The sequence below is a fragment of the Podarcis raffonei genome, chromosome 7, assembly GCF_027172205.1.
Source record: "Podarcis raffonei isolate rPodRaf1 chromosome 7, rPodRaf1.pri, whole genome shotgun sequence".
NCBI lineage: Eukaryota > Metazoa > Chordata > Lepidosauria > Squamata > Lacertidae > Podarcis > Podarcis raffonei.
Genome location: NC_070608.1, coordinates 42644625 through 42671690, shown reverse-complemented (window position 1 = coordinate 42671690; position 27066 = coordinate 42644625). Strand labels below are relative to the sequence as shown.

Sequence of the window (27066 nt, the reverse complement as noted above, 5' to 3'; positions counted from 1 at the left end):
GTGGTCCCTTCCAACACTATGATTCTAGGGTTCCTTTTATAAACATGAACTAAATTAAGGAAACAGAAAATATAGTGTATGATTTGGAGTTCATATTTTATTTCATGGCATTTCGTATTTAGAAGAAAACCAATAGAAATAGCAGCATTTTTCTTAGTTTATACTGTAATTGGCTTTTTGCAATTTATATGGTTTTAAAAAACAAAATAGATTTATAAGACTACCTTGGTTTCAATAAATACAGTCACTGACACAACTCAGGATTAGCGGGGGGTGGGTAGTGACAAATTAGGGACCCATAGCTGGTCTCCATTTTAAAACCACAGAAAACTTCTCAAAGTAAAGTATTCTTCTGGAGACTTCCATCTTCTCCAATAACTTTGAACAGGTTCTTCTTAGATGTTTAAATGTTACACAAATGAGGGGAAAGAGCTGAATTGAAACCTTCTGTGATAGCTCATCAGTTAGTACTTTTATGCCATACTGTGTTTTCTTTTCAGCAAAAGCCCCTGCATCAGATTTATAGCTGTTGTGACTCAGTGCAACACCCATTAACATTGCAACATTACTTAGGCAGATTTAAACTGATGGGTAAGCTAGCCCGACATACAAAAACTCTTACTCAATAAGGCGTAGCTGCTACTTTTGCAAGCTTGCAATTTAGCAGAATTAGTTCAGAATACTATATACTTAATTTGCTCTTAGATTTTGCTTTATACATTGGTATATGAATTATTTGGAGTGTAAAATACAAACAGAGAAGCCTGTATTTCTGTTTTTACTTTTTCTCAAAGCTTAAAAGTAAACCACAAAACCCATGATTTCTCCATTTTCTTTTTATATTATTATTGCCAGAAAAAAATACCAAGAATGTAGTATTTGATACAGCCCATTCATTCATCTTCTTTCTGTTCCATCAGTTTTTACTACTTTTGCTTTGTCTTTTGTATGGGGGCTACAATCTACCTAAGGTTAATCAGTCATCCATGTCTGACCCACTGAAGCAAATGCAAGAAGGTACTCATGTGTAAATTAAATCCCAATTATTTCAATGAGACTTCATCATGATTGTAACTTGGTTAAGGGCTCTGATGTTCAAAGTAGGGCCTGTTTTTTTAATAACACACCCATGTAAGCCAGTGAGTGTTAAGTGTGAAGAAGTGACCTCAGAAGTCTGTGCATTAGAAACCCAACCCCTGAAAATACCCTGAACCTAAAAGCTATATTATTGGTAAGTTAAGACCTTGTAATGCTTTGCAACATTTTAAATATCTTCTCTGGATTCTGCAGATCTAGAGAGATATGTCTATAGCATAAAAGGCGAGAAGACTAATATGAGATGTACTAGGAAAAAAACCTATTTAAAATAGACTATATACCAATTTCACCAAAGTAACAGGATCTTCAGTGTTTAAGAAACAAACTCGTTATTCTCTGCTCAATGGCACTGACATGAGCATAATAAAGCACAAAAGAAAAGCCTAAAATACCAACTTGATGAGAATAAAAACCTTTCATTTTAGGTCAATTAATTTCTAGCAAAGAAACATCTGCTTTATTAAAATCAGTTTTTTAAATGCATATCTTTAAATCCACTTGATTAAAGAGAAGACTATGATGTGTAACATCAAAACAGCAGCTACAGCACACCTCCTTCCCTTTATTTACAATTCAAAATTTCCAATACATTTCTCTTGATTTCCCAAACAAACTGTATGTATACAGATGTATAAAAAATATCAGTCAACGTTTATTCCATCAGAACCGTATACAATAGGCACATTCATGCATGTTAAGTGCAAAGCACCAGTCACTACGTGATAACAGAATCAGCACAGATCATACCTTTGTTGCTCCAAGTTCAGCTCCCCACTTTTCCTGAGATGGGAGGAGTCAACAATAAGTTGTGCCTGAATACTAGCAATTTTCTCCAGTTCCTATCGTAGTATTTTAACACTCAGCTGTATTAGAGTGGCAAATACAAGTATTATACTTTGAATTAATCTAAAGTCTTTTGGGTGGAAACTGTGGCCTTGGCAAATGTTTTCAATGTCACATTTTAATTTCTATACTTATTCCTCCAGTGGATTTGAACATACAAACAAATGCTGTCAGATTTGGTGAACACAAAAATTCAGTACAAAGAAAAATGTGTACATATATACATTAAAACATTTCACTCTCTTCCTTCTCTATTTACTAATTTAAGAGCTTTGGCCTAATTAAACTCATCTAGGCAGTCCATACAGTGTAGCCCTCTCAACACCAGTATCAATCACTGCAGCTGGTGAGGTTGGAGCTGTGCCGGGTGAGCTTTGCCAGTGCACCTGCACAGACTGACTTCACTACCACTGTGCTCCATTCATGTATGCTAAAGCAGTATTAGCGTTCGCAGGGCCAGCTCCCCTCTGCCATTACATAGATGCTAATAATCAGTGCTATTTTTTTAGGAAAAGAGATGCCGGAACACACCACGAACACCTCCCTCATTCTAATAGAATGGCAATGGCGCCCACCTGAGAGGTGGCAGAACTGAATTCCGGCGAGTTCAGGATGAAAAAAAGCCCTGCTAATAATGAACGCATTCTATGAGTATCAATCATTACATAATCAAAGCAACACTGTCCATACTCAAGGAGGAGGTACTCATTAGGTTAGTGAATATGCTTAAAAAGAAAAATGTAAAGGGAGAATCAAATCGGCCCAATGCATGCATGCTCAGTAGCCACAATAAGCTGTGTTTTGGGGGAACTGGGACTGTAGGGGGGTATGTATGGAGTATTCTAGAAAAGGTCATGGCTGGCTGCAAATTTTGTTACAGATCCCATTTTAAAAAATACTTAGAAACCCTGTTTTTCTTAAGAATGTAAGAAATGAATAACTATTTTAACATTCAGCAGTAGTATTTAGCGTTTATTTCTATAAAACTAAAGGATAGATTCATATGAATCAAACCATGCTTGCTATAACCCAGACCCAAACAGCCAGAAATTTTTGAAGCTCAGTTCTTAAAATGATAAAGAATGCATTTTGCCTCCCTGTAACGGTAGATGCAGAGAACACTAGAAACCCTGTTGCTATTTTGAAAAGTTATGCGACTACAATATTGACTGTACATTTGGTTTAAAAAAATACTTTTTGGTGTAAATCTAAGGCAGTACACATGTAGGTAGGTCAAATAGCACAGAGTATCCATAGGTTTAAGAACAGAAAGTTTGAGACTGACAAACCTAATGTCAGAATGTCTTCTGATTAACTATTCCCACGAGAAAAGTGGGGGGGGGGGACATAAAAATATTTTGTATTCAAGTTGCTATCCTGTGGAAAGGGCGACAATTCTCTGCATTGTTGTTGTCAGCACATTTATCTCTTTATACAGGTTTCTGCTAATGTCCTAAACTTTGGTTCCAGCTGATCTAAAAAGTCAAGCGCCTCTTCATCTTGCTGATCAGTGCAGCAGCCTACAGAGCCAGCCAGCGATCCTCTTCCTTCATAATTATATGAAAGGACATAGTCTTCGGAATGCTTATGCTCTTCATCTTGTCCACAGAGATATACCTTCTGCATAGGGGGAAAAACTGGGTGTTACTTGTTTTCTTAAACTAACCTGAACATGACATAAAAATGATTTCGTGGATTTACCTTTCAATGTTTAATTTTTAATCAGAGTGTGTCCTCTAATGGGTTCCTATATACAAAAAATGCACATGATTGGTCTATATCATTCATTCTATGACGAATTTAACAAAATCAGACCTACTGATCACATACGTAATAATCAAATGCAATGAACTTCCTTATCAGTTTTTAAAAAAACAATGTTCAGATAAATTGGGGGTGGGGACACCCTAGTTATATATTGCTTATTACAGGGCAGGCTCAGATTTAGGAGCCCAGTTCATAACATATACAGTTTCTTGGGCGACATTACAGCCATTACTATCAACCGTGGTCAATACTGGAGGAGTAATGAGAGATGAGGTCAAAGCAGGAGAGAATCACTACAGGAAAAACAAGTTAAAACAACACAGATATACGAAACAAATACCTGGTCAGGTTACCTTTTCTAAATCCAAACACTAAAACTAAAGGATTGCTTTTCACATTCCAAGCTGCAGGGTGATTTCAAAGTAAATCCTAAACATTTGCTCAGAAAATATCACCTATAGTTGCAGGCCATTAATATTATATCCAGCTAAGATGATGTGAGCTCTGAATAAAAGTATGTTTAACAGCGCTTACCTCGGTTAGGCGAGGGTGTGTAAAATTTTGCCATTCTGAATAATTGTATCTATATGCATCCATCGCAGATTGTCCATATCCTCCTCTTTCTAATGTCTGATGCCCCATTTTAACAGAGTCTAAGGTGTGGTGTCCTCCACCCTTGACTGATTCCAGTGTCTGGTGTCCCTTGACCATCTCAAAGCTTTCCTGTCCTCCAGTTTTCACTCCAAGAGTTCCTTGATCACAAGTAACCATGTTTCCTGTTTTCACAGGAAGTATATTGGGGTCCTAAAAAGAAAAAAAAACAGCAAAAGAAATACATTAGGGTGCTTAGGAAGAAGGAATTGTACATTATGAGAAACCATGAGAACAAGGAATGCCATTTGGATTTCTGTATTCCCTGCTGGGTATTCAGTCTTTCCAGTAGGTATACAATGGAAGCCAATCCAATTAACTATCCCTGATTTTGCTTAACATCAAGTAATAGCTCCTGTTTATCCTCCTCCACTTACATTTGTGACAGACATAGGCAACTTCTGTGGCCCTGGGATAAATGGAATTCAAAATACCCCAACTCTGAAGTCCTCCCTACACACACAGATGTTCAGGATTGGAGTAATTGTTGTCTGTTACCCACTGCAAAATATCATAACTATTTCCCCAGTGGAGGATGAACACTCAGAAAAGGAAATGACTCAATTAACCTTAGCCTAGAAAGTGCAGCTCAACCTGACCTGTTAAATTCTGGCTAAAATGGGTGTATGTGCATAAAGAAAACTTGAACTGTTCAGTGTCTCATTTTCTTTGCTTGAGCCATTAAAATACTTTTAACTGAAATAATAAGCAGCTTTCCTTAAAGCAAAGATGGTAGCTAATACTAAGTACACTTAATATTCTATACTTGTGTGCATGATGTAACATTTAGCTAAGTTCAGTTCTCTCATCCAAGCTAGTTAAGAATAAAGTGTCAAATGCTTATTACCATCCACTATATGAATAAGAATCCACTATATACTGTGGTGTATATATGAACTTAAACTCTGATTTAAAAATTAACACAGTAATCAGCAATACATTACCCCTATTTTTTATTCTTGAGATTAATTGGCTGAGATACCATGGGATTTATATTAGTTCCAGCATTCAAACTACAACTAATATTTTTCCCCAGCACCTTATATATAGTCTCTTCTTTTGTCCCATTCTCCTTCTTTATCTCCCTTAAAAGCCAAACTAATAGCTTTTGAAAAGCATGTATATTGGCGGCATTTAATTTCGAACGTGAGGCAGTCCTGGTGCAGTGCTGCTTTCCCATTACAGATTGGGAATCCAATGCCAAAAACTGTCTTCCCCATTACTATTTGTTCCCTAGGATTGTGACATCATCTTTAGGGGTAAATAGTGGCCAGGAGGCTGATAGAATACCAGTGCAAGGCCAGTTTTTGTTTTTTTAAAAAAAGTTGTTTAACGCAACATATATTTTGTTATGTCTTGTCATTCCACATAATTAGAATGCCTTCACTTTCAGATCTGTTCCCATCTAGCCCTCTCTGCTTCAGCATTTAAACAATATTAAAATCTTTTCACTTTCTCAAATCAAGTTCCCTCCCCCTCCTTCCACTTGCTCTGAAGCCGTGTGTATGTGTGTGTGTATGGCACCTATTGCCCAAGAAATAATGAGCAGATAAAACAACTTACCATTACTTCTTCACCAGGTGCTTCAGTGTTTGAAATGATCAAGTTCTGATTAGCTAAATCATCACACACATGCTTACTGCTACTCACAGGTGCAGCACCACAACAGCCGCAAAGTGTTATCAGGATTACTGGAAAAGCGGATGGGGAGAGGAAAAAGAATCAGATACAATAAGGCATCAGGGCATCTACATATTATTATTAGCCTTTTATTTCTTAACAATATTTTTACCACCCTCTTCCTCCAAGATGGCGTCATCAGCAGTCTATGCTCTCCCCCCACATTCATCCCCACAATAGGCTCATGAGATAGTTTAAAAGAGAATAGAAAATCAGTGGCCCAAAGTGACCTAGCAATCCCCCAGTGGATGATTGGGGATTTGAACTTGGGTCTCACCAATCTAAGTTCAGCACTCTTAACTACAACCCACACAGGTTTTCTTTATGAATGCTCAGACCTAGTGTTTTGGGGTTAAAAGTGAGGTGCTGGTATTCATAACTTGATAAAAGTGTTGCGGGTTCATGTCTGCCATGGACAGCAAAAAAGAGGTGTGGCAGTACTCCATACCAGTGAGTACCATCACAAAAACCCGCTACTTAGACATAATATATATATATTTGCTTCCAAGAAAGCTCCAGACCAGCTTCAGTTGAACTTGCTCCTAAGCAGTATGTGTAAGAAAGACACAGAAGTGCCATTCACTCTGTTAGAGTAAATGAGCAAGTCAAATAATGTGTTGGTTAAATACTAACAGAACTGGCATCAAAGGTTGACAGGACTGGATACTTGCCAAGAGCCCACCCTCCGGCAAGGGTGGACCTACCAACATGAAGCAGCCTCACTGAGCAGGGGAATGAAGGGAGGGTGTCTTGCCCAAGGGCCTGGATATGACAGTGAGTACTTCCCTGAAAATCTACCTCACCCAGTCCATATTCAGTAGTGTTCTGGTTTAATTGCAATTGACACTGATATAAGTCACCTTGCCATAAAATGCAGTTTAAATACTTAGAAAATACAATATATTTCTTCTTTTTTTTACTATTCAAAAGCAACCACCACAAACTACTGCAGTATTTTAAGAATCAGAACAAGTTTCAGCACTTCTCTCTAGTTAAAATCAAGGCACAGTACTGTACATATAGGAAGCAAAAGCCAAGAGTAGTCACATAATCCACTGGATGTCTAAAAATCATTTAAATGCACAATTTTATCCAGTGGAAACCATATGAGCTCTTTCTCCAATATGTTCACTAGCTGGAAGGAAATAATTAGGCAAAGGGACCCCAGCCCCCTGCTCCACCTTCCCAAATGTCAATTGCTTGAATTCTAGATTTAAATAATGACTCCATACACTCAGTCCTGGCAACTGACTTGGAGGGACTAGCCAGGCACATAGCATTTACTTGTATAGGTGCATCCCTATCCAGCTAGGGATACACCTATAGAAACCTACTTCAATATGCAGAGATATGCTAGCTGTATTGGGGTGCCTATGCATTTAAGGAAAAGAACCTTTATGGGACTTAAAGAGCCTGAAGTACATTTGACATTTTTAAAAATTATTACTTCTTTTATTGCCTATAGTATCATTTCAACGCAGTATTTAATGGACAATTGTTTACATAAATGGATTAAATAAGCCATCTTCACAGCTTTGCAAACTTCAGGTGTCCGAAGCAGTCTTAACAATCTTATAACATAGCCCTTCAACTTGACATTCATGGCAAATGCTACATTTCATATATAACATACTTACATAATAGCAACAAGGATCCCCCAATCAATGCAAGGATGGCCCAAAGACCAAGAGTCACATTAGGAGTCTGACGTGCAACCGGTGGCCCCACCCGTGGCCAGTAACGGCAATCACTAGGGGTGGTGCAATCACACATAATTACACGAACTTCAGTGATTCCACCTTTGCCTGCACGATCAGTTACCATCACAGGGATCTCATAAGCGCCAAATGGCAAATTCTCTGCTGGTACCAGGTATGCAGAGTTCTCTGCCAAAAATGAAACAAAAACACAACTCAGTGACGAGCATTATTTCAAAATCATTAATTACTGCAGATGCAATAAATTTAGGAATGCAGCACACACCATCATGTTGTGTCAATTTCCACTGTGGGATCATGCGGTCAGGAAGAGTAAAACTGAAAGGGGCTCCGTGTTCAGGTAAATCAGCATCCACAGCAGTAAGGCAAACTGGTTGTCTGTCTCTGCAAATTATGTACTCTCTCTTGGGAATCACTGGGAAATTGTCGTTCTCATCTAATAGATTAACCACTATTACTCCAGTGCCTGTTTTACCACCTAGGAAATAACAAAGAATGAGTTATAGCCTTGCAATTTAATGCTGTTTCCATGATTTAACATATCTTTGTCCTACTCTTAAGTTACACTTCTGAAATTATTAATTTTACTATTTCCAACAGCAGTTCATAGCAAATACTTGCAAGGAAACTCACCCAAACAATGGAATCTGAGATGGGCTCAATAAGATAGCCTGTGCCCAAGATGGATCCCACCCCTACATACTCAATATTAATTACAAAGCATTTCCAGGCTGATGTTCCATTTTTTGACTAGCATTCATTAGGAAAGGCAATGCTTTTTTCTGGGGGCACGCATTTTGTGAATCTAAGTTTGGCCTCATTGAGGGGCAGTATTTCAATATGAGTAGGAAAATATGAGTACCCCTAAACAATTTTTTAGGGGGAAAAAGCACTGAGGAAAGGCATTGCTTTTTAAAAGAGTGAACCGGGTCCTTCCTTTCTTTGACACAGAGGCCTGGGAAAGTTGTGTGCACCCCTAAGAGCAAGGCATGTGTCCACATCATGTAAATGGACTGAAAGCAAATCCAGAGGCTTGGGATATTCACAAAAGACTTTGAGCACCCATGCCAGCCCCTCTGGAAACAAAATAATTAATTCCTGAATGGCAATATTTTCTTGTAAAGTATGGCAGTTATATTTTTATACCGATTTATGAGGAGAGCAGTGCTGCCTGAATCTTCCCTTGCTTTGTAAACCTCTATGTGGATTTCATTTTAATGCGTTTCATAGTTTGTTGATGTTGTGTAATATTCTATGTGGCCTTATGATTTACATAACTCATGTACAAATTTGTTTTAAAATGTCAATTTAATTAATGTATATATAAACATTAAAAAACTGTTAAGAAACCTGGTTAAGAAAATATCATGGCTAGCTTCAAACATAGTTAACACTGGTCCCAATGTTAAGCTTAACCACGGTTAATGCTGGCAGGGGGGAATCCACAATCAGCAAAGGAAGGCCAAGGAATGAATGCATGGGTCTGTAGGTTAATCCTAATTTCTTAATTGTGGTTAAGCATTCAGAGGCATGGGATGGCATGAGTACTGGCTCTAATTGTTCATTATTTAACTTAGTTTGAAAAGGGTTTGATGGTATAGACAAAAGTATTATAAAGTGATCATACTGAGCAATGGTACACCCAATAAAAAAAATTAAAAAAAATAAGCCCCACCCCTGGCAAAAGAAAAACAAGACCCAAAATGATGAGCCCTGGGACTAGCAATGTGATTTCCCTCTCTCTCACTGGTGTCAAGGAAGGGTTGAGAAAGAATAAATGGAAGAAAAAGCTTCCCCCACATATACACACTTCCCACCCCAGCTGAAGCTAGCAAACACAGCTTGGGATGTGGTATTTGCTCTGCCACATACATATTCAGTAGTTTTGTAGGCTACTTAATTGAACTTTGTAAACTATTTATAGTATGTAATACTCACTCCTGTCCGTTGCAGAGACTGTTACGTTACACTGGTAGAGCTGCATTTGTGGTTGCTCCCTGTCTAGGAGTCTAGTGGTTCTGATCTGACCTGCGTTGTCAATGGTGATCCAGTTACAGGGATCATTTATTATTCTATAACTGTTAGGAATAAATACAGATGTTAGAAACAAACACCAAAATATATGCTTTATTATATCTTAATGGTTTTTAGGCCTGGTGCAGTTAAATAAGCTGGTACAAATCTCTGTGTTGCACCATCACAAAGCAATAGATTCTCAAGCAGTCTCATACTAGGTAGTAGTCTTTAATATATACGTAAGACATTTCTACAGTTCAGAGCATTTCCCTGCTGTGCTGGTGTCCAAGAAATTTAGAGTATACTTAGCTCTTCCAACCTGATCTGCTCCCCACTGGCATTTCTGGCTATACTCCATGAGAATGGCAGTACCATCAGGCCAGCATAAAACTCACAGAATGAACCCGATACCCACATGTACTCCTATGTAACAGAACAAGGTTTGCTTGTGTAATGTGCAGATATCCCCCAGTGTAGTGGTGCAACAACAGAGGTACAACAATGTTTATCCATCACCAGTAACAGCTGGCAGACTGGGAAAGAACAGCACTGCTTGCCTGGCTTCCCAACATGGAGGTCATTGCTTTTAACAAAGAGGGGAGGGTGAGGTAGGAGGGAAGTTTGGGCAGTGCAGGTACAGTGGCAGAGCCAAGCCAATGCTGCTGCCATTGAGCTTACACCTGCTGACCTCATTGCCACATCACCCCTCTCCCCTGGTTATAAGCGGCAAACTCTCCCTTGGAAAGCACTGCAGTGCCTGCTCCCACCCTGCTCTGTCAGCTGCTACATCTGTGAATCAGATGGTTGTATTAATACTAACACCAATAGTATAACATGAATTAGGCAACAAAATACTATACATTATGCCTTCAGAATTTCCAGTTTCTGGGTCCCTTGCTGTGTACTGGCCAACCATCGTTTCAGCAGGCAAACATTCCTTGATGTTCAAAAAAAATACACAAGGATCAAATACAGGGCCTTCGTCCATATCCCGCACTTTGACAACAACGACGCAAGTACTTGTAGAAACTGCTCTTGAATTTGGTGGGAGGAAATAAGGTGCTTCATTATTTACAACAATTTCCAACTTTCTCTCCTTGTTTCTTTCATAGTCTAGCCCCTGGAAAATAAATAAATGTGTGTGTCAATTGCAAGATTTTTCTAATATTCACAGCAAAAACAGACAATCATGGGGGGATGATTCCCTATTCCGAAGCAGGTTGTGGATGGAATGTCTCTGCCTCCCGGATAGGTTTGTCAATGAAGTAAGGGTTTTTATTGGCTCTTTTGTCTGCTGGACCAGAAGCCCACTTCTAGCCCTGAACCTTTTCACTTGCCTTAAAACAAGCATAAGGGACCCACAGCCTGCAGGCCAAATTAGGTCCATGAGGCCATTTTCCCCACAGATGACATCATAGACTCAGCTATACAGCTGCAAATAAAACGATTTAAGTGTGTTTTAATTGCAATATACAATGTGACACTAGGTGACGATAGTGAGCCTTATGGAAGATTCAACGTATTTTTGTGACCCACTCCCTTAGCATTTTATGTAAAGATTTTGTGCTTCTGAAAAGCCTGTTAATACCTCCCTCTTGTACAGAGGTGGTGGTATTTTGACGACATAAGCAATGGCACTCAAAACCTGAACACTGGGAATGATGGTACAGTTTTACGTAACGCAAATGCATTGTGAGTTTCTTACTTTCCCATACATCTACTTTAAAATGAAAAGAATAAAACATCTACAATGGCTTGGTTCACATAACATGCTAAACCAAATAAATAATTTTTTATTATTATTATTATTATTATTATTATTATTTTATTATTTCATATGCCACCTATCTGACTAGGTTGCCCCAGCCACTCTGGGCGGCTCCCAACAAAATATTAAAAAGCTCAAAAATAAAATAGACTTCCCTGTACAGAGCTGCCTTCAGATGTCTTCTAAAAATCATATAGTTGGTAATCTGTTTGACATCTGATGGGAGGGTGTTCCACAGGGTGGGTGCCACTTCCAAGAACACCCTCTGCCTAGTTCCCTGTAACTTCACTTCTTGTAATGAAGGAACTGCCAGAAGGCTCTTCGAGCTGGACCACAATGTCTGAGCTGCACAATGGGGGTGGAGACGCTCCACTCTGGCTTACCACAAACAAGTAAGCATCTAGGCTCTCAGGGAGAAGCTCACAGCTGCTTTGTTTCTACCCAGCACTTCTTGCTGCTGTGCGACATTAAGCTAAGTCAAGGTTTAACTTAGTGTGTCTTCTGAACCGGGGCTTGTGATTATGCTCTTAACTGTAACCAAGATTTGGCTTAGCGTGTCATGCAACCACAGCCACTATGTGATCAATATACAGATTGGAAAATCATTGCTGAGAAATAATTATAAATTTAAATTCAGGGACCTCGGTGCTGCCACAGAAGGTCAGAGGTGTTAAACTCTGCTGAAAATTATTACCCACTTCTGTATTGCTCAGTATGATTGAAATTATCATAATACTTTTTAAACTATATTCAATTGGATATAGAAAAGCTGTGAAATGTAATTACCTTTTCAACACATAGTGTACCAATATTTGAATCAGGATTTTTTACAATTTTGAAAGCACCATCTTCATTTCCCTTTATAATGTTGAAGGTAGCATGCCAGGCAGGTGTTCCAGGTGAATCTTTGTCTACGACACCGATGTCCATTACTTTTTCGCCAACTGTGTTTTCACTAACATATGCTTCATACTGAAATGAACAAGATTTTCAGAAATTTGTTTCAAAACCATATGGTCACCACAACATAGTTTTCTATGCACATGCTGTCATATATGTTTTTGCAAATTGCTATGGGTTGATAAATTATAGCCTTAAAATATTAATGCTTAAGATATAATGCAATGATGAGATTAAACCTCTGCCAGCAACTGAAACAAAGTGTGTGTCTTTATCCTTCTTATTGATAAGGAAACAGAGTCCAGCTTCTTAACCAGGGCTGATGCAATCAGAATAGAATTAAAAGCTGCAGGCTTGGACACATAATTATGAAACTCATGCAAATGACAAAAAGAAAATAAAAGAGAGAGAATGCAGAAGATCTTAAAATGAAGAGTAATGTTCTAAGAAGTGTGAAGGCAGCAAACATACCATGCTGTGCTCACACATGGGTGCATGATCATTTGCATCATCAACTTCAATTACAACTGTTGCAGTATTGCACAAACCAAAGGGCTGACCTCCCATATCTCTTGCTTCTACCAGTATTGTGTATGTCGTTATTTTCTGAAAAAGAACACAGCAAACAGTATATGAATATAGTACAATATAAACACAGTAATGGGAGGGGAAGGCCAATGGAACACAATATCCTCTTAAAACTGACTCTCTTTAGTCTAATAATAATAATAATAATAATAATAATAATAATATTTACACCCCATCCATCTAACTGGGTTTCCCCAGCCACTCTGGGCAGCTTACAACACATATAAAAACATAGTAAAACGCCAAACATTAAAAACTTCCTGATACATGGCTGCCTTCAAATGTCTTCCAAAAGTTGTGCAGTACTTTATCTCACCGACATCTGATGGGAGGGTGTTCCATAGGGTGGGCACCACTGCCAAGAAGGCCCTACATGGTTCCCTGTAACTTCACTTCTCGTAGTGAGGAAACCACCAGAACTTCACCAGAGAGAACCACCAGAGTTCCTAGCTAAACAAATGCTTTTAAGGCTTCTTATGCAGAAGTCCATCAAGTACCCTTTCTCTCATTCTCACTGCTGCCTCCTGCAAAAAAGTGATGGAAAGAGAGAGAACATCTCCCTTTTTCCCCCCTTGATGAAAGACAAGATAGGTCACCTCCCTTTCTGTTGTATTTTTGCAGGACTAAGCAGCAGCTTGTATCTCCTGCAACAACCTGCCACTAACACAAACTCTCTTTTCTGCATAGGATTTAGAGAAGGGAGGTGTCAATGGCAACAACAAAATAATGAGTTTGTCAAGCAAGCAAACTATAAATTCCCCAGAGATTCATGTGTCCTCTCCCCGCCTCCCCGTCAAATTCTGCCTTACTCATAGGCATAATGCTAAATAACAACATTAGACTTTCAATAAAATTACCTCTCTGTCCAGAACTGGATATGCCACAGTAATAGAACCTGTATCTGGATGTATAGAGAACGTATTGGAACCTTGAAGCGGTATAGGATTCTGGCCCACAATTCTGTATTTCAGTTTAGTGTGCAGTGTACCAGGTTCATCTCTGTCCGTTGCAGTTATTTGTCCAACCACGGTACCTGCATACACAGATTATCATTGTAACCTTTTTAAGATTATACTATAAAATACTGATCAAATTATCATTGGAGATCTAGCCTAATAATACGGCACACATGCAACCCCCACCTAAAGTACTCGAAAAGAAAATACAATACATGGTTGTTAACTTCACCCTTAATAAAGCTTATGGACTGCTGCTTTGCTTTGAAACCTCTCCTTACTTCATTTGTGTTAGTGCAGGCCTAGGCAAACTCAGCCCTCCAGATGTTTTGGGACTACAACTCCCATCATCCCTGACCACTGGTCCTGTTAGCTAGGGGTGATGGGAGTTGTAGTCCCAAAATATCTGGAGGGCCGAATTTGCCTATGCCTGGGTTAGTGCAAGGGATTCCAGCCCAAGCCCTGGTGAAATGAACAGAAGATATGCAGCAGTAGATGAAGAAGCCCTGCACTGTTTATGTGTTTTTTAAAAAGAAGCAATTCTGAGCTTTCAGTTAATTACATATATTTGTAATGATCTACAGATTTTGAATCACAGAGATTCCTAATGGAGGACATTGCCTAAGAAAATAATCTCGGTTTCATATTATCATATTCTGATAAATCTATGCAGGCCGATGTCTACAAAGGGGTCTTACAATCACTTGCTCCCCATGTATACCTATGGAAATTTGTTAAGTTAACTATTACATGAAATTGCACCGAATAAGCATGTGCGCAATTGCTGCTGTCAAACGATATTCTCGGCGTACAGTAGGCGCAGATCTTCTCACTGATGCTGTTCGTGTTACATTCATTTTGTTAATGACCATCTAACATTTATCCCTGTCTTCATAAGCAGCAGTTAAATGCTGAATGATGAAAACATGTTTTGATGAGATACAACTTTTATTCTACATAGAAAATAATATCTTCACTATTTTGGAGCAAAGGTTTACCCAGTTACAAACATACACAGATAAATGAAAACACTCTTCAAACTGGACAGACCAGTTATATCAAGAGTCATTGAAATGAATATGGATGCAAATACATGGTCTAATCTGAAAGCTTTTGAAAAATGTGGTGGGAAGGATTATAGCTCAGTGGTAATGCATATTTTGAAAGCAGAAGGTCCTGACTCCCAGGTTCAATCACAGGCACCACCAGTTAAATGATCAGGGAGCAGGTGATGGGAAAGATTTCTGCTTCAGTCCCTAAAATGCTGGTGCTAATAAGAGTAGACAATTCTGGACTAGATGGGCTAGTCATTTGACTTGGTGTGTGTTCATATATATCAATGCTCAATATAATAATAATATGGCACATTCATGCATAATTAGTGAAATTGTATGTATTTGTGTGTTTGCCCATGGTGCAGTCAATACCTTTAAAATCCGACACAGTATAGTAAAACAAATTAATATTAACCTACACTGGCTTAACATCTGCCATTATATAACATCCCAGTAAGAAGATTAAAGATCTTAACACTGGGCCACATTCAATGACAGGCAAATAGATGTCTGATTATACATCCAGGTTTTCCTCTCCCCCCCCCTTCCTCTTTACTGCTCCCCCATCTGCTCCAGATGGTTCGCCAATCCTTCAGCAAAGATTTTGGGAGTACACAGAGGTCTGCAGGGAGGAGGGGAAAGAGAGCAAGTCATGTTGCACATGTGAAGGTTCATTCCACTGGTGGAAGGGCACCAGTGTGGTGTAGTGGTTAGGAGCGGTAGACTCGTAATCTGGTGAACTGGGTTCGATTCCCCGCTCCTCCACATGCAGCTGCTGGGTGACCTTGGGCTAGTCACATTTCTCTGAAGTCTCTCAGCCTCACTCACCTCACAGAGTGTTTGTTGTGGGGGAGGAAGGGAAAGGAGAATGTGAGCCGCTTTGAGACTCCTTCGGGTAGTGATAAAGCGGGATATCAAATCCAAACTCTTCTTCTTCTTCTACCATTAGATTTCACTCATTGGATAAACGTAATTGAAATGATATTATAAAATTTCTAGCTGCTTACCAGCTCTGCAGTTTTCTACAACATTAAAAGCCCAAGTAACTGGGTCAAACATTGGTGGGTTGTCATTATCATCCTCAATTCGGATTACATGTCTAAGTGGTACCTCTGGAGTATAGCCATCTAATGTCCTTGCATTGCAAATTATCTGTAAAAAAAAGAGGGAACACTTTTAGTAGCTACCTATGTAAGGATAATTGGTTTTATTGTAATGCATTGCTATTTGCTTCTGAACAAACACAAGAACTTCCCATGTTTTACGTTTCTTATACTTTAACAGTGAAAGACTGACAGGTTTACAGTTTCCATTTTACCAAGAGCCATATTTCTGTAGAATTCTTAAACTCAAGTACATTTCTGTGTTTCATCAGAAAGACATCCAAACTTTTTACTTTATACATTCTTTTCCCCTGTCAAACTTCTCCATCATTAACATCTATCAGATAAAGTTCTATTCAGTATCTCAGAAAAAGCTTTGCCTAGTAAAAGCAGAACAAGGTTGCAGATCCTACCATTCCAATTCAAATACTCAAAATGAACAAAGTGTCAATGAACACTACTGATCCATTGTTTAAAACACATCATTTTATACTTACAACACATTTGGCTTCATATTATAATTGTTACAACTGACAAAGTTTGCATTCTTACCTCAAATTCTGAATACTCTTCCCGATCTATTGGGACAGTAACAAAGAGATTTCCTGTTTCCCTCTCAATATAAAAATAATTTAGTGGTGGTTGGTCGACTCCACGACCACTTATAGAATATGTGATGTTGTATTTTTGGGCTGTATCAGAAGACAGCTGTATAAAGAGAATGATGTATGAAACAGAAAAACGTAAGTCATCATACTATAGCTAGTATCTCAGAATTAAAGTATCAATTTGTCTCTTAATTTTCTGGTACCAAAGTTAGTTCAGACTCCTGAAGAACATGACAAATATTTGTTCATTTAAAATCCTTCACCATTTATACAGGAGTGTAATTTAGTACACACTGTTTAGGCTGTGAGATCATAATCACACTGAGGCAGTAAGTCCTGTTTTAATAGAACTGATTTTCAAGTGTGCTTAGGATCACTCTATCTGGTACAAATTACTCTCCAGCAACTACTTAGTCATTAACAGTATTGATATCATTGATGTTTCCTTTTTCATGTTCAAGGCTTCTCAAAAAGTCATTAAAATTATCCTAAGATCATAACTTACATAGGTTTCTTCTACTCATCTTATTCATAAAACACATTTGCTAGAGCGTAGAGTGTAATCAGGCTGGTTTATTAAACGTTACCTGCTGAATTTGCATTGGGAAAGGTCCTAGTGAGTTTTCCATTATTAGGGTTGGAAGAGGACTCCACCTTCGTTTAGTTCGTCTAAGAACAGTCTCTCCTGTTTTATGAGCCTGTGTTCAGGAAATAGAAACGAACATTAGTAACATATTCTAGTAATTCCTTACTTTTTCCATTCTCCTATACTGTGTTGTTCCTATTAACGTTCTCCAGCATTTCACCATGGTATCCATCTTTTTCTCCATGAATTGCTATAACATTCTGGTATGGTGATTTTTGAGTACTTCAACCCTGCATAACTGTTTTCAGTTTTTCATGCCTCTATTTTCATTATGTTTGTGTGTGTTTTTGGAATTCTAATGTCCTTGATGAAGATAATTCCTTTTTTGCTACATCAGTTTTAACTGGGCAATAAAGAGACAGATTCAGCCCTCCTCTTCACCTGAAGTGAGAGCTTAAGTTATATGCTAAATCAAATGTTCTGTTGACAGTCAATTAAGGCCAAAAATAGACATTACAGGAACTGCACAGCTGCTGTCAAAAGAAGCAGAATTATGTATCCTCCTTCTCTCTCATCCATACTGGAATGTATATATGACATAATCATAATGTTCTCACTCCTTTTCAATGGCTGAAGTTTGCTTGCAGGGGCAAGGAAACTTTCAGTGCAGTTCTGTCATGTCAGGCATTACTTCTCCCCGCCCTAAAACCCCACCTCTTTTTCAGTACCTATAACATCTATATTTGCCTAACGAGGAAGATAACTGAAACGTACTTTGATCTAAAAAAAATTGCATGCCACTTACCTTTTTTGGATGTGATAGCAAATTGACATGTATTTTCTTTTGCAGATGACCCTGCAAGTCATTAAGCGATATGGTAAAAGCTTTCTTCTCAGAAGACAAAGAAACAGCATTTGTTGTATATACAGAACCATCTTCTAGTACTATGAAATCAGGATCACTTGAACTGATCAGGTCAGATGTCCTAAGATACTGTCTCAGATTTACTGTAAAACAAAACAAAAACAGTAAAAACTGTAAACCAAGAAACAAAGCAGCAAAGAACAACTCCCAATTTCATGTCCTAAATTTATATTTGCATGCTTACAATTTTAAAATTTGTACCTAGTTGCAGTGTCAGGGTAAAGTTTCTAGAGCATGATCATGACACTCTAGTATGAATGTAATAAGTCGATCTTATCCACCCAGAGCCTTCACAACTGGGGAAAAAGGCTATGACTCAAACTAAGAACAATTAAATGAACAAATAGTGAATAAGCTTATAAATAAACTGGTTACAGATGAGAATGAGATGCAAAATCCAAAAACTTATTTAGTGGTTTTGTTGGTTTAGGATTCAAAAGCAAGCTTTATTTACAATCAATAATGAAATACATATCCCATGCTGCCTAAGGCATGGCAGAGTGCAGCACAACTAGAGGCAGTTCATCTGCTTCAACTGTAAGGGCAGAGGAGCCCTCTTGCACTCCTCTGTCATTTTCTGGGGTTGGGTTTAGGGCAGGGGGTGTTTAGTATGCTTAGGGGGCATGTTAGGAGAGCAGAAATGCATGTGATCCTTCAAGTTCAATACTTCTACTTTTCTACCCCTTACACCACCACTGATGTCTGAGCCCTGACACTGAGTCAATGAAGTTTTCACAGTGGTGTGGATGGGGGAATCTAGCATCTGATCTCCTTCTCCAAGGTCAGAGCGCTCTCTCTGCCTTCAGAAAGTGAGATCCAATGCTTCCTATGACCCCATGGGCACCCTCCTAAGGACCATAAGATTTCAGCATAGCAGCACAATCCAATGCATATTTATTTGAAAGGAACCCCATTCAGTTGGAGTTTGCTGCCCATTAAGTGTGTCCAGGATTGAAGTTGTAAGCTTATGCTATACTGTAACTAAGCATAAGCCCCACTGAACACAGATAGGCTTCCAAAATAATGTGCATTGGAGTGCGCTATAAATATGAGATGGGTTGCAGGGAGAAAACAGAACATCATTGTGAAAGCAACAGAAAGAGGCTCTAGTAATTGTTACTCACATCTGCCAATTAATGTTCCTGCTTCTAGTTTGGAAGGCACGTTAAAAGTCACTTTCTTGCTAGCTTCACAAAATAAACTTAGTACCTGAGGAGTAAAAGAATCGCATTATTATTTTTTGTTATTTTTGTATATACAGAACTATAAACAATAGGCCGAAATATAGCATAGTGATCTAACCATGAATTAGATTGTAATATTCCTTAATATGACTGAAATTTGCACATATACATTTCCAGGTTCCCCCATTAAGAATGGTTGACAAGCCTTCATACTATCTGATGTCAATATGAGGAAGGATTTGAGATTATTTTGATGCAACAACATCTAGGCTATATTGCACTGTTATGTGCACAAGATGCATTTCAGTAAGCCACCTATAAGGTTATGTTCTGTTGATAAAGCATCTTCTGGTCAGCAAACCAGAGGAAATTGGCAGCAAACCAGAAAATTGACACATTAATTAATGTATTCACCCAGAAAATGAAGTTAGGCTCATGTGGTGCCAATCAGATGGCTGGATTTAGAGACAGTTTTGACAAGCAGATAAAAAGATATTTGACAGAGGGAAGTGCTGCAAGCACCAACACTATTAGGCCCTCTCTCTTCAGAAGGAACTGCTGGAATGTTAATGACATGCAATTCTTGAGAAGTGCTCTTTTAGGGAAGTATTTATGATGGGAATACTGATTTTGAATTCAAAGTCTGTTGTTCCAACTGTCTCACAGCTCTTGGCACTGTACCATTGATTTAGCTTGGGGGAGGGAGAATCACTAAATGGGAATCTTAGTTGCAAGGTGAGTTGCCATCTTAGCAGCTTGGGCAACCAAATTTAATTCCAGCATGCCCAGGAACCCAGCAAAAACAACATGAAATTTTCTAGGCAGTCTTCAAATGGGAAAAAAGACAAAAAAATAACAGATGTAAGCTATAGCTGAATGAGCCTGTGGCTGGAATTAACCATGGGAATTAGTTCAGAGATATGTGGGAATCAATGAGATTTCAAAACATTCCACAAATTGTTGCATATAGTCTGTACCAAGGCTATAAGGAGTTGGGGTGTAATATGCTTCAATGCTCAATTTAATTCCCCAATAAGCAGGATATAGTTTCTTCAGTGCAAACAGCTTTGCAGAACTGTACATTATGGAGCCCCAAATCTAGTCTGGAGTAGATCAACACCCTGTAGATTTGCAGTATATAAGTGTAGTCTGTTCCTGAAGTGGTTGAAGAATGCAAAACAGGACATTCAGTGCCTTCATGTATAACACCTTTAGGAAGTTAATGCGCAGTAAGAATGTGAGCGTCTTGTTCAACCCTAGATACATACACTCTGAAACTACTAGGTATGAAACTACTAGGAATTTCAATGTAACTTCAAGATGTAAGCTACACCTTCAGCAAAAGTACAAACAAATGATTTTGGTTTGAGAAAGGTATAGTCACAAAGTACAGCCGATATATATTGAGAGAGCGGGAAGCTTGTTGTAGTTATCTTTCATTAAACCATGTAACAAAAGACCTACATAACATCTGGAAATTATCTGCAAAAAGGCAACTGTATGCTATAAGATATGATATCACACTGCAACAAATCTTTACAGAGAAGACAAACACACCGAGAACACTACCTTGAGGGACACTTTTCTCCCACTTGAAAGTCAAAACTAACATGAACCTGGAATGCACATTTCCTCAAAAGGATCTGTATGAAGATGAGGAGATTGCTTCTTAATCCAAAATTATAAGACTTTCTGTTGATTTCATATTTCATAAGCCTTTCCTTCTTCTTTTTAAGTGAACTATCAGTTGATCTGATTTCCAGCTTAATCAGGTGATAAGTGTCTGCAGAAACTATATTGAGTATTTGCCAGTATGTTGTTGGATTCATGAATGCTGATCATGCATTTCAGAAGCTTGCCAACACGGCATGTCAAAACAACAGGTGGATATACTAAAACCTTAGGATTCAAACCACGCTTCAAAGGAGGTACTTTTTGATAGTCTATATTCTCTATAACAAATCTAGATACACATGATCTGGTTATAGAGGGTCAGCAGCAGATCAAACCCATCTTGAGGCAGTTGTTGTCATCCAGTCCTACCACCATGTTATCAGATGAGTGTGGTGTCACTTATACAGTGGTACCTCGGGTTAAGTATTTACCATAATTCGTTCCGGAGGTCCATTCTTAACCTGAAACTGTTCTTAACCTGAAGCACCACTTTAGCTAATGGGGCCTCCCGCTGCCACCGCGCTGCTGGAGCACAATTTATTTTCTCATCCTGAAGCAAAGTTCTTAACCCGAGGTATTATTTCTGGGTTAGCGGAGTCTAACCTGAAGCATATGTAACCTGAACCGTATGTAACCCGAGGTACCATTGTAGTAAGAAAGGCTCATTGGCTGTTATATATTAAAAAAAATTAAAAAAATACAAATTGAGGAAGCTTCTGTCCTAAGTTCAACAGGCAAGCATTCAGCTTGGTAGTTAAGAAAACACACCTTCTAAGATCCTTTCTATTATGATACTGATGGGGAACCTGTGAATACAGTGCCCAGAAGTTTTCAGAATTTTATTCCTAACAGCTTTGAGGCTAACAGTGCTGGCAATTCCAAAAATTGGAACCCTTACCATATGCCCCCTTTCACTGGAATCAGCCAATCCCCTAAATCAAGGAGTCTCAAAAAACAACAACACACAAATAAATGTTTTTAATTATTCCTCTCCTCTTTTTATTATTTTTACATCAGTAGACATTGCCTTACTGGAGCGACTGATGAAAGGTTTGGCATTACTAGATGCATCTCTGAGCATATCATTCTTTTCAAGTGGAGATTTCATTTGATAAGGAACAGATTCCACTGCAACCTCTTCAGTGACTGAGGAATGTGCCATTGCTACATGGCTAGGAGAAGCTTTGGAGGGAGCCAGCACACGGGGCTCGGGGAAATAAATATTCACTTGTTGGGACGTTTTTCAGTCTACCATTTAACACAGAAGCATTACTCTCATGGTTCCTCTCCATAGTGACTTTGCCCTCTGTAGGAAAGCTGTTAAGCATCATGTTGTATTAAGTCCTTAAGACCAAACTGAGAAACACTGTGATTGTAATTTGTTTTAAAACTATTTTTAATGTTGTGTTTTAAATTGCTGTGACCTTCCCTGGGGCAATATAATAGAGACATAAAAAGATAATAAATTAATGATAATAAAGTGGCAGATATAACAGAATCTGATAATAGAGGCATAAAAGAAGACTACTTGATAAATTGAACACCTACAGAGTCACAATCACAGAGTATCGAATGTATCTGCTGCTGCAGTAGATTTATCTATATGTACAATTATTATTATTATTATTATTATTATTATTATTATTATTATTATTTAATTTTTACCCCATCCTTCCATTGTGCTCAGGGCAAATTATAAATAATGGTAATTCACATGGAACTACTAATATTTGGGCGTGGGAAGGAGGGATGCAACAGAATACAGATTAGGAGCACTCCTTTATCAAGTAGCAAGAAAGTGAAAGTGAGGTAATTAAAAGGTATTACTGGGTTTCTAACAAAAGTGCCCAGGAAAATAGTATGTAGATTAAATTACCACTTTAAATGTAAAATGGATTAAAGTTTTTAAGAGCAAAAGTGCTGACATTTTTCCCGCATTCCAATTTTCCATTACTGTCTTATACTTTTACAAAAGTCTAGTGACGTCACGTTGCTTCATTATTTCTACTCTGGAATAAGTGGGTTTATGATTGTTGCAAAAGGTTGTTAAAGGTACTACAAATGGTCTTGGAATTACAGGAGTGTCAATAAATTCAGTATGAGTAAGTCAAAGAGAATATGTCACACCAAACAATAACCAGTTAAAGTTAGTGTAGAGTTATCTTATTGAAAGCAATTCATGTCAATTTGAGAATCAAGTGTTTCATATATGCAGCACAGTTCCATGCTTCCTAGCTATGTTTAAAGAACATTAAGAATAAGAGAGAAAATAGCCGTGTGCTTCTATGCATGGCCTTTTAGAAGGAGTCCTACTGAATTCCATGGGATTTACTCAGAGGTGTGTATAGTAGGATTGCAGTCTAAAAATCACTTTGCAGATTTTATTTGTATATTACAATTCAGGTAACACATTCAGCACACTTTCAAACTGGTTTAAACACATACAAACATTCTAAACATTCACAGAATTACCAGTGCCAGGGATGGGATTTACAGAGCTCTGTTTTGTAAATCAAATACTTTAACTCATTGTTTTATTTGAGAAGTTCCTATTTTCATCCAAAAAAAGATAGCAAACTTTTTCTGAAGTGTTTGCATTTTAGAACAATGGAATTCTGTCCAATAAGATAGGCTTTATTTATTTTAAAGTATTGTGTCACAATGAAAGCATTATAAAAATGGGACTTGGGTGGTATGTATAAATCTTATGATTTCAATGGGATTCAAACATATTAAACATCCTGTTCCTAAATACCTTGTTTGAAAACAAGGTACAATTATATCAGCAGGCCTTATAAGTAATACTGTATCTAAAATTGTGAAGTACTTAGATGGAAGAGTGCAAGTTTCTCTATACTGCAACATTAATTGAAACAAGTGGGTTCCATGGAAGTCAATTTGATACACTGTCAACTAATTCACATAGAATAGGAGTGAGTGTAAGCAGTTACTATACATTAGATATTCCAAAAATAAATAATGAAATTAATGCTGTAAAGGCTAGAGTGCAGGTTGAATACCATCAGCAGCAGAGGATACTTTTAAAAAAAAGCAGGAAAAGTCTATTGAAGGGGAAGTAAAACCAATCAATTAGGAAATTAAATTACTTGCTATTTCTGGCCACAAATGGCAAGCTAGAAGAGCCACCAATTAATAGTTATATTATTATTAATGTATTGAAGGCAAGGGGCAAGTGAACTATTTGCATCTTGAAACGAAAATCTGATAAATGTGCATGCTCTCAAAATGAATCTGAGCAGCACTCTGGTTGTGCTTTTGTATGGATCACAGAATTAGGTTGAGGACCTTGAAAGAAATTAGAATGTTGATTTAATTAGTTTTAAAAGATATCAAAATAATCCAGAGTGGGACTTAGTCTGAAGCAAATGTGCACATGACTACAGTCATTACTCCAATTTTTTTGATGTTAAGGAATGATACAAACAATTGTGAGAGAAAATTCCGAACCATAACTCAATACAGTAAGGTACTGGGAGCCACAGAAAGGCTATGGGGTCTATAAAGATCTCAGTAAGAAAGGAAGCCCAATGTTTTCCATAAGTCTAACATGATACTGGACAAAGGAAGATACTGGACAAAGGAAGTAAGACACATTTCTTAAAATAAAATTCATATAGAGACTCTGGGCTGTGTAAATGAGCCTATTCATATTAACTGGCCTATTGCTTACAAAGGATTAGAAGCTCAAATTTCAACCAACATATCTATGTCTGCACAATCGCTAGTTTTTATAGATTTTAAAAAGGATATTCACACTGTTAATCATGTTCCCCATTTGTGGGTTGGATCCAGACAAGCATACAGGCAAAGCAGGCCTATTGAAACCAAGGGGACAAGTTAGCCGTGGCTTTTATTTCAATGGGTCTACTCCCAGCATGACTAAATCTGGACCCAACCCATTGTCTGTATTTGACAAAGGGTTGGTAATTTATATAAGCTTCTTTTTTCTACTAGACAGCCAACACTTTGGACAGCTTTAAAGTGGAATTGGACAAATTCAAGAAGGCTATACCCATCAATGTCTTCTAGTCATGATTTCCGTGTGCTCCTCCAGCATTGGATGATATGTGACACCACCGTCTGGGGAGCAGGGTACTGTCTCATGTCCTGCTTGTGGGTTTCCCATAGGTGCATCTGGTTGGCCACTGTGAGAACTAGAAGGGGACTTTGGCCTGATCCAACAGAGCTCTTATGTTCTTAGATGCAACCTTAGAATTATTATTTGAAACATGCAAATCAAATTCACTGCAATAAGAGTGTACCGCAGCTGTTATTTCCTACAAGACTGACAAGGGGGGGGGGAATATTTCCAATCTCCTATTTGCTTACAGCTTTTCTGGTGAACATAAACCCATTGGCTACAGAAGCCAAACTCAGAGAACAACAATAGTTTACTGATAGCAAATGGCTAGAAAATTTTTATTTTTTATTTTTTATTAAATCTGTATACCGTCCTATACCTGCAGGTCTCAGGGCAGTTACAACATAAAATCACAATATGAAAACACAAAATACAGTGGTACCTCGGGTTAAGTACTTAATTCGTTCCGGAGGTCCGTACTTAACCTGAAACTATTCTTAACCTGAAGCACCACTTTAGCTAATGGGGCCTCCTGCTGCTGCCGCACTGCCAGAGCACAATTTCTGTTCTCATCCTGAAGCAAAGTTCTTAACCTGAAGCAATATTTCTGGGTTCGCGGAGTCTGTAACCTGAAGGGTATGTAACCTGAAGCATATATAACCCGAGGTACCACTGTACATAATAAAAATGAAAAGCAACCTAAAAGTCGCCTCCTCCCAGTCTCAAATAATCCGTTTCAAATACAGTAGAGAAATGTAGGAAGAGGAGGTACTGAATTTCCTATGCCTCTAGAGAGTTTTGCCCCCACTTCAGGACCTCTTCAAGGCAAATATATTCCCAAGTCTAATACTGATATGTAAGCACACAGATTAACCATCTCACAGGTATAATAAAAGCATGCCGTCAATTCTTAACCAGCACATTTCCTTTTCAAAGTGGGAACCATCCCGGGCAAGACTAAGGCAGATCAAAGGCACGAGTTAATAAGGGCAGGGCGAAACCCGCAGAGCACACAAACGCCACTTAGCCAAGGCGCGTCGCCGATTTTAAGAAGCCTGTCCCACGGTATATTCCATCGGATCCTAACTCTCCCCACCCCCAAAAAACCCCACAGCAAATTCCAGGACGAAACTGCCACCCTGAACGCCCCTGAAGTCACCGTGTGAAAAAAAGCTACTTGGGAAAAAACTGAGCTCACTTCCGAGTAAACGCGTCTCTCCTTTTTTAAAGGAGTCCATGCATTTTCTCTCCTCGCCACACACAATGAAGTCTCCCCATTCCCACTTTAAAAACTTCAGAGTTTCGCAACTCCTACGAGAACCCCCCACCCATTTTCTCTCTCTCTCTGCGAATATGCAAGTCGGAATCTGGGGAGGGGAAGCTTTTCCCAGCTTCGAGCCGGTTTCGAAAGCCTAAGAACGAAAAATTACTTTTCGGTGTGCGCAAATAGCATAAAGAGCCCGGCTTTTTGTTTCTTCCGAAGAGGCGTCCCTGGAAAATCCAGGTGGGCGCTGCCCCCTCCCCCTCCCCCCCCCCCCCGCCACAGCAGCGCCTCCCGCCCAAGAGCCCCGCGGCACGTCCGCCAGGCCGAACCCAGCGAACTTCGCCCCGCAAGCTCCCACTTCGGCGCCGTTACCTGTGGCCGCCGCCGCCGCCCAGACTTCCCGCGCCTCTCTCCCTTCAGCCCACCCTCTGCCTCCCTTCTCCCTCTCCACAAGGCGCGACTCCTACTACTGCTACTCACCAGGAGGCCGACGAAGACCCGGAGGCCGGCGTCCGTCCAGGAGCCCCCCCTGCGCCGCGCTCTCGCTAGCGGGGCCATGCTGCAGCCGGACTGGGGGCGC

General features: G+C 38.9%; 1 protein-coding gene across 2 annotated transcripts; it reads right to left on the bottom strand.

Moving 5' to 3' along the window:
• Nucleotides 1-1528: 1528 nt before the first annotated feature.
• On the bottom strand, nucleotides 1529-27064 carry LOC128417526 (desmocollin-2-like). Of its 2 annotated transcripts, XM_053396320.1 has the most exons (17): nucleotides 26967-27064; nucleotides 19387-19471; nucleotides 18143-18345; nucleotides 17339-17449; nucleotides 16696-16851; nucleotides 16048-16192; nucleotides 13887-14062; nucleotides 12913-13047; nucleotides 12328-12513; nucleotides 10634-10893; nucleotides 9696-9835; nucleotides 8023-8235; nucleotides 7677-7925; nucleotides 5923-6050; nucleotides 4243-4512; nucleotides 3643-3688; nucleotides 3449-3561 (listed from the first exon to the last, which is right to left on the bottom strand). In XM_053396320.1, exons 1-16 carry the CDS (start codon nucleotides 27042-27044, stop codon nucleotides 3653-3655), a joined length of 2571 nt encoding a protein of 856 aa, XP_053252295.1. In that variant the 5' UTR covers nucleotides 27045-27064; the 3' UTR covers nucleotides 3449-3561; nucleotides 3643-3652. The 2 variants fall into 2 exon arrangements, with proteins under 2 accessions (XP_053252294.1, XP_053252295.1); XM_053396319.1 differs by lacking the exon at nucleotides 3643-3688 and having other exon boundaries at nucleotides 1529-3561.
• Between the last annotated feature and the right edge of the window lie 2 nt (nucleotides 27065-27066).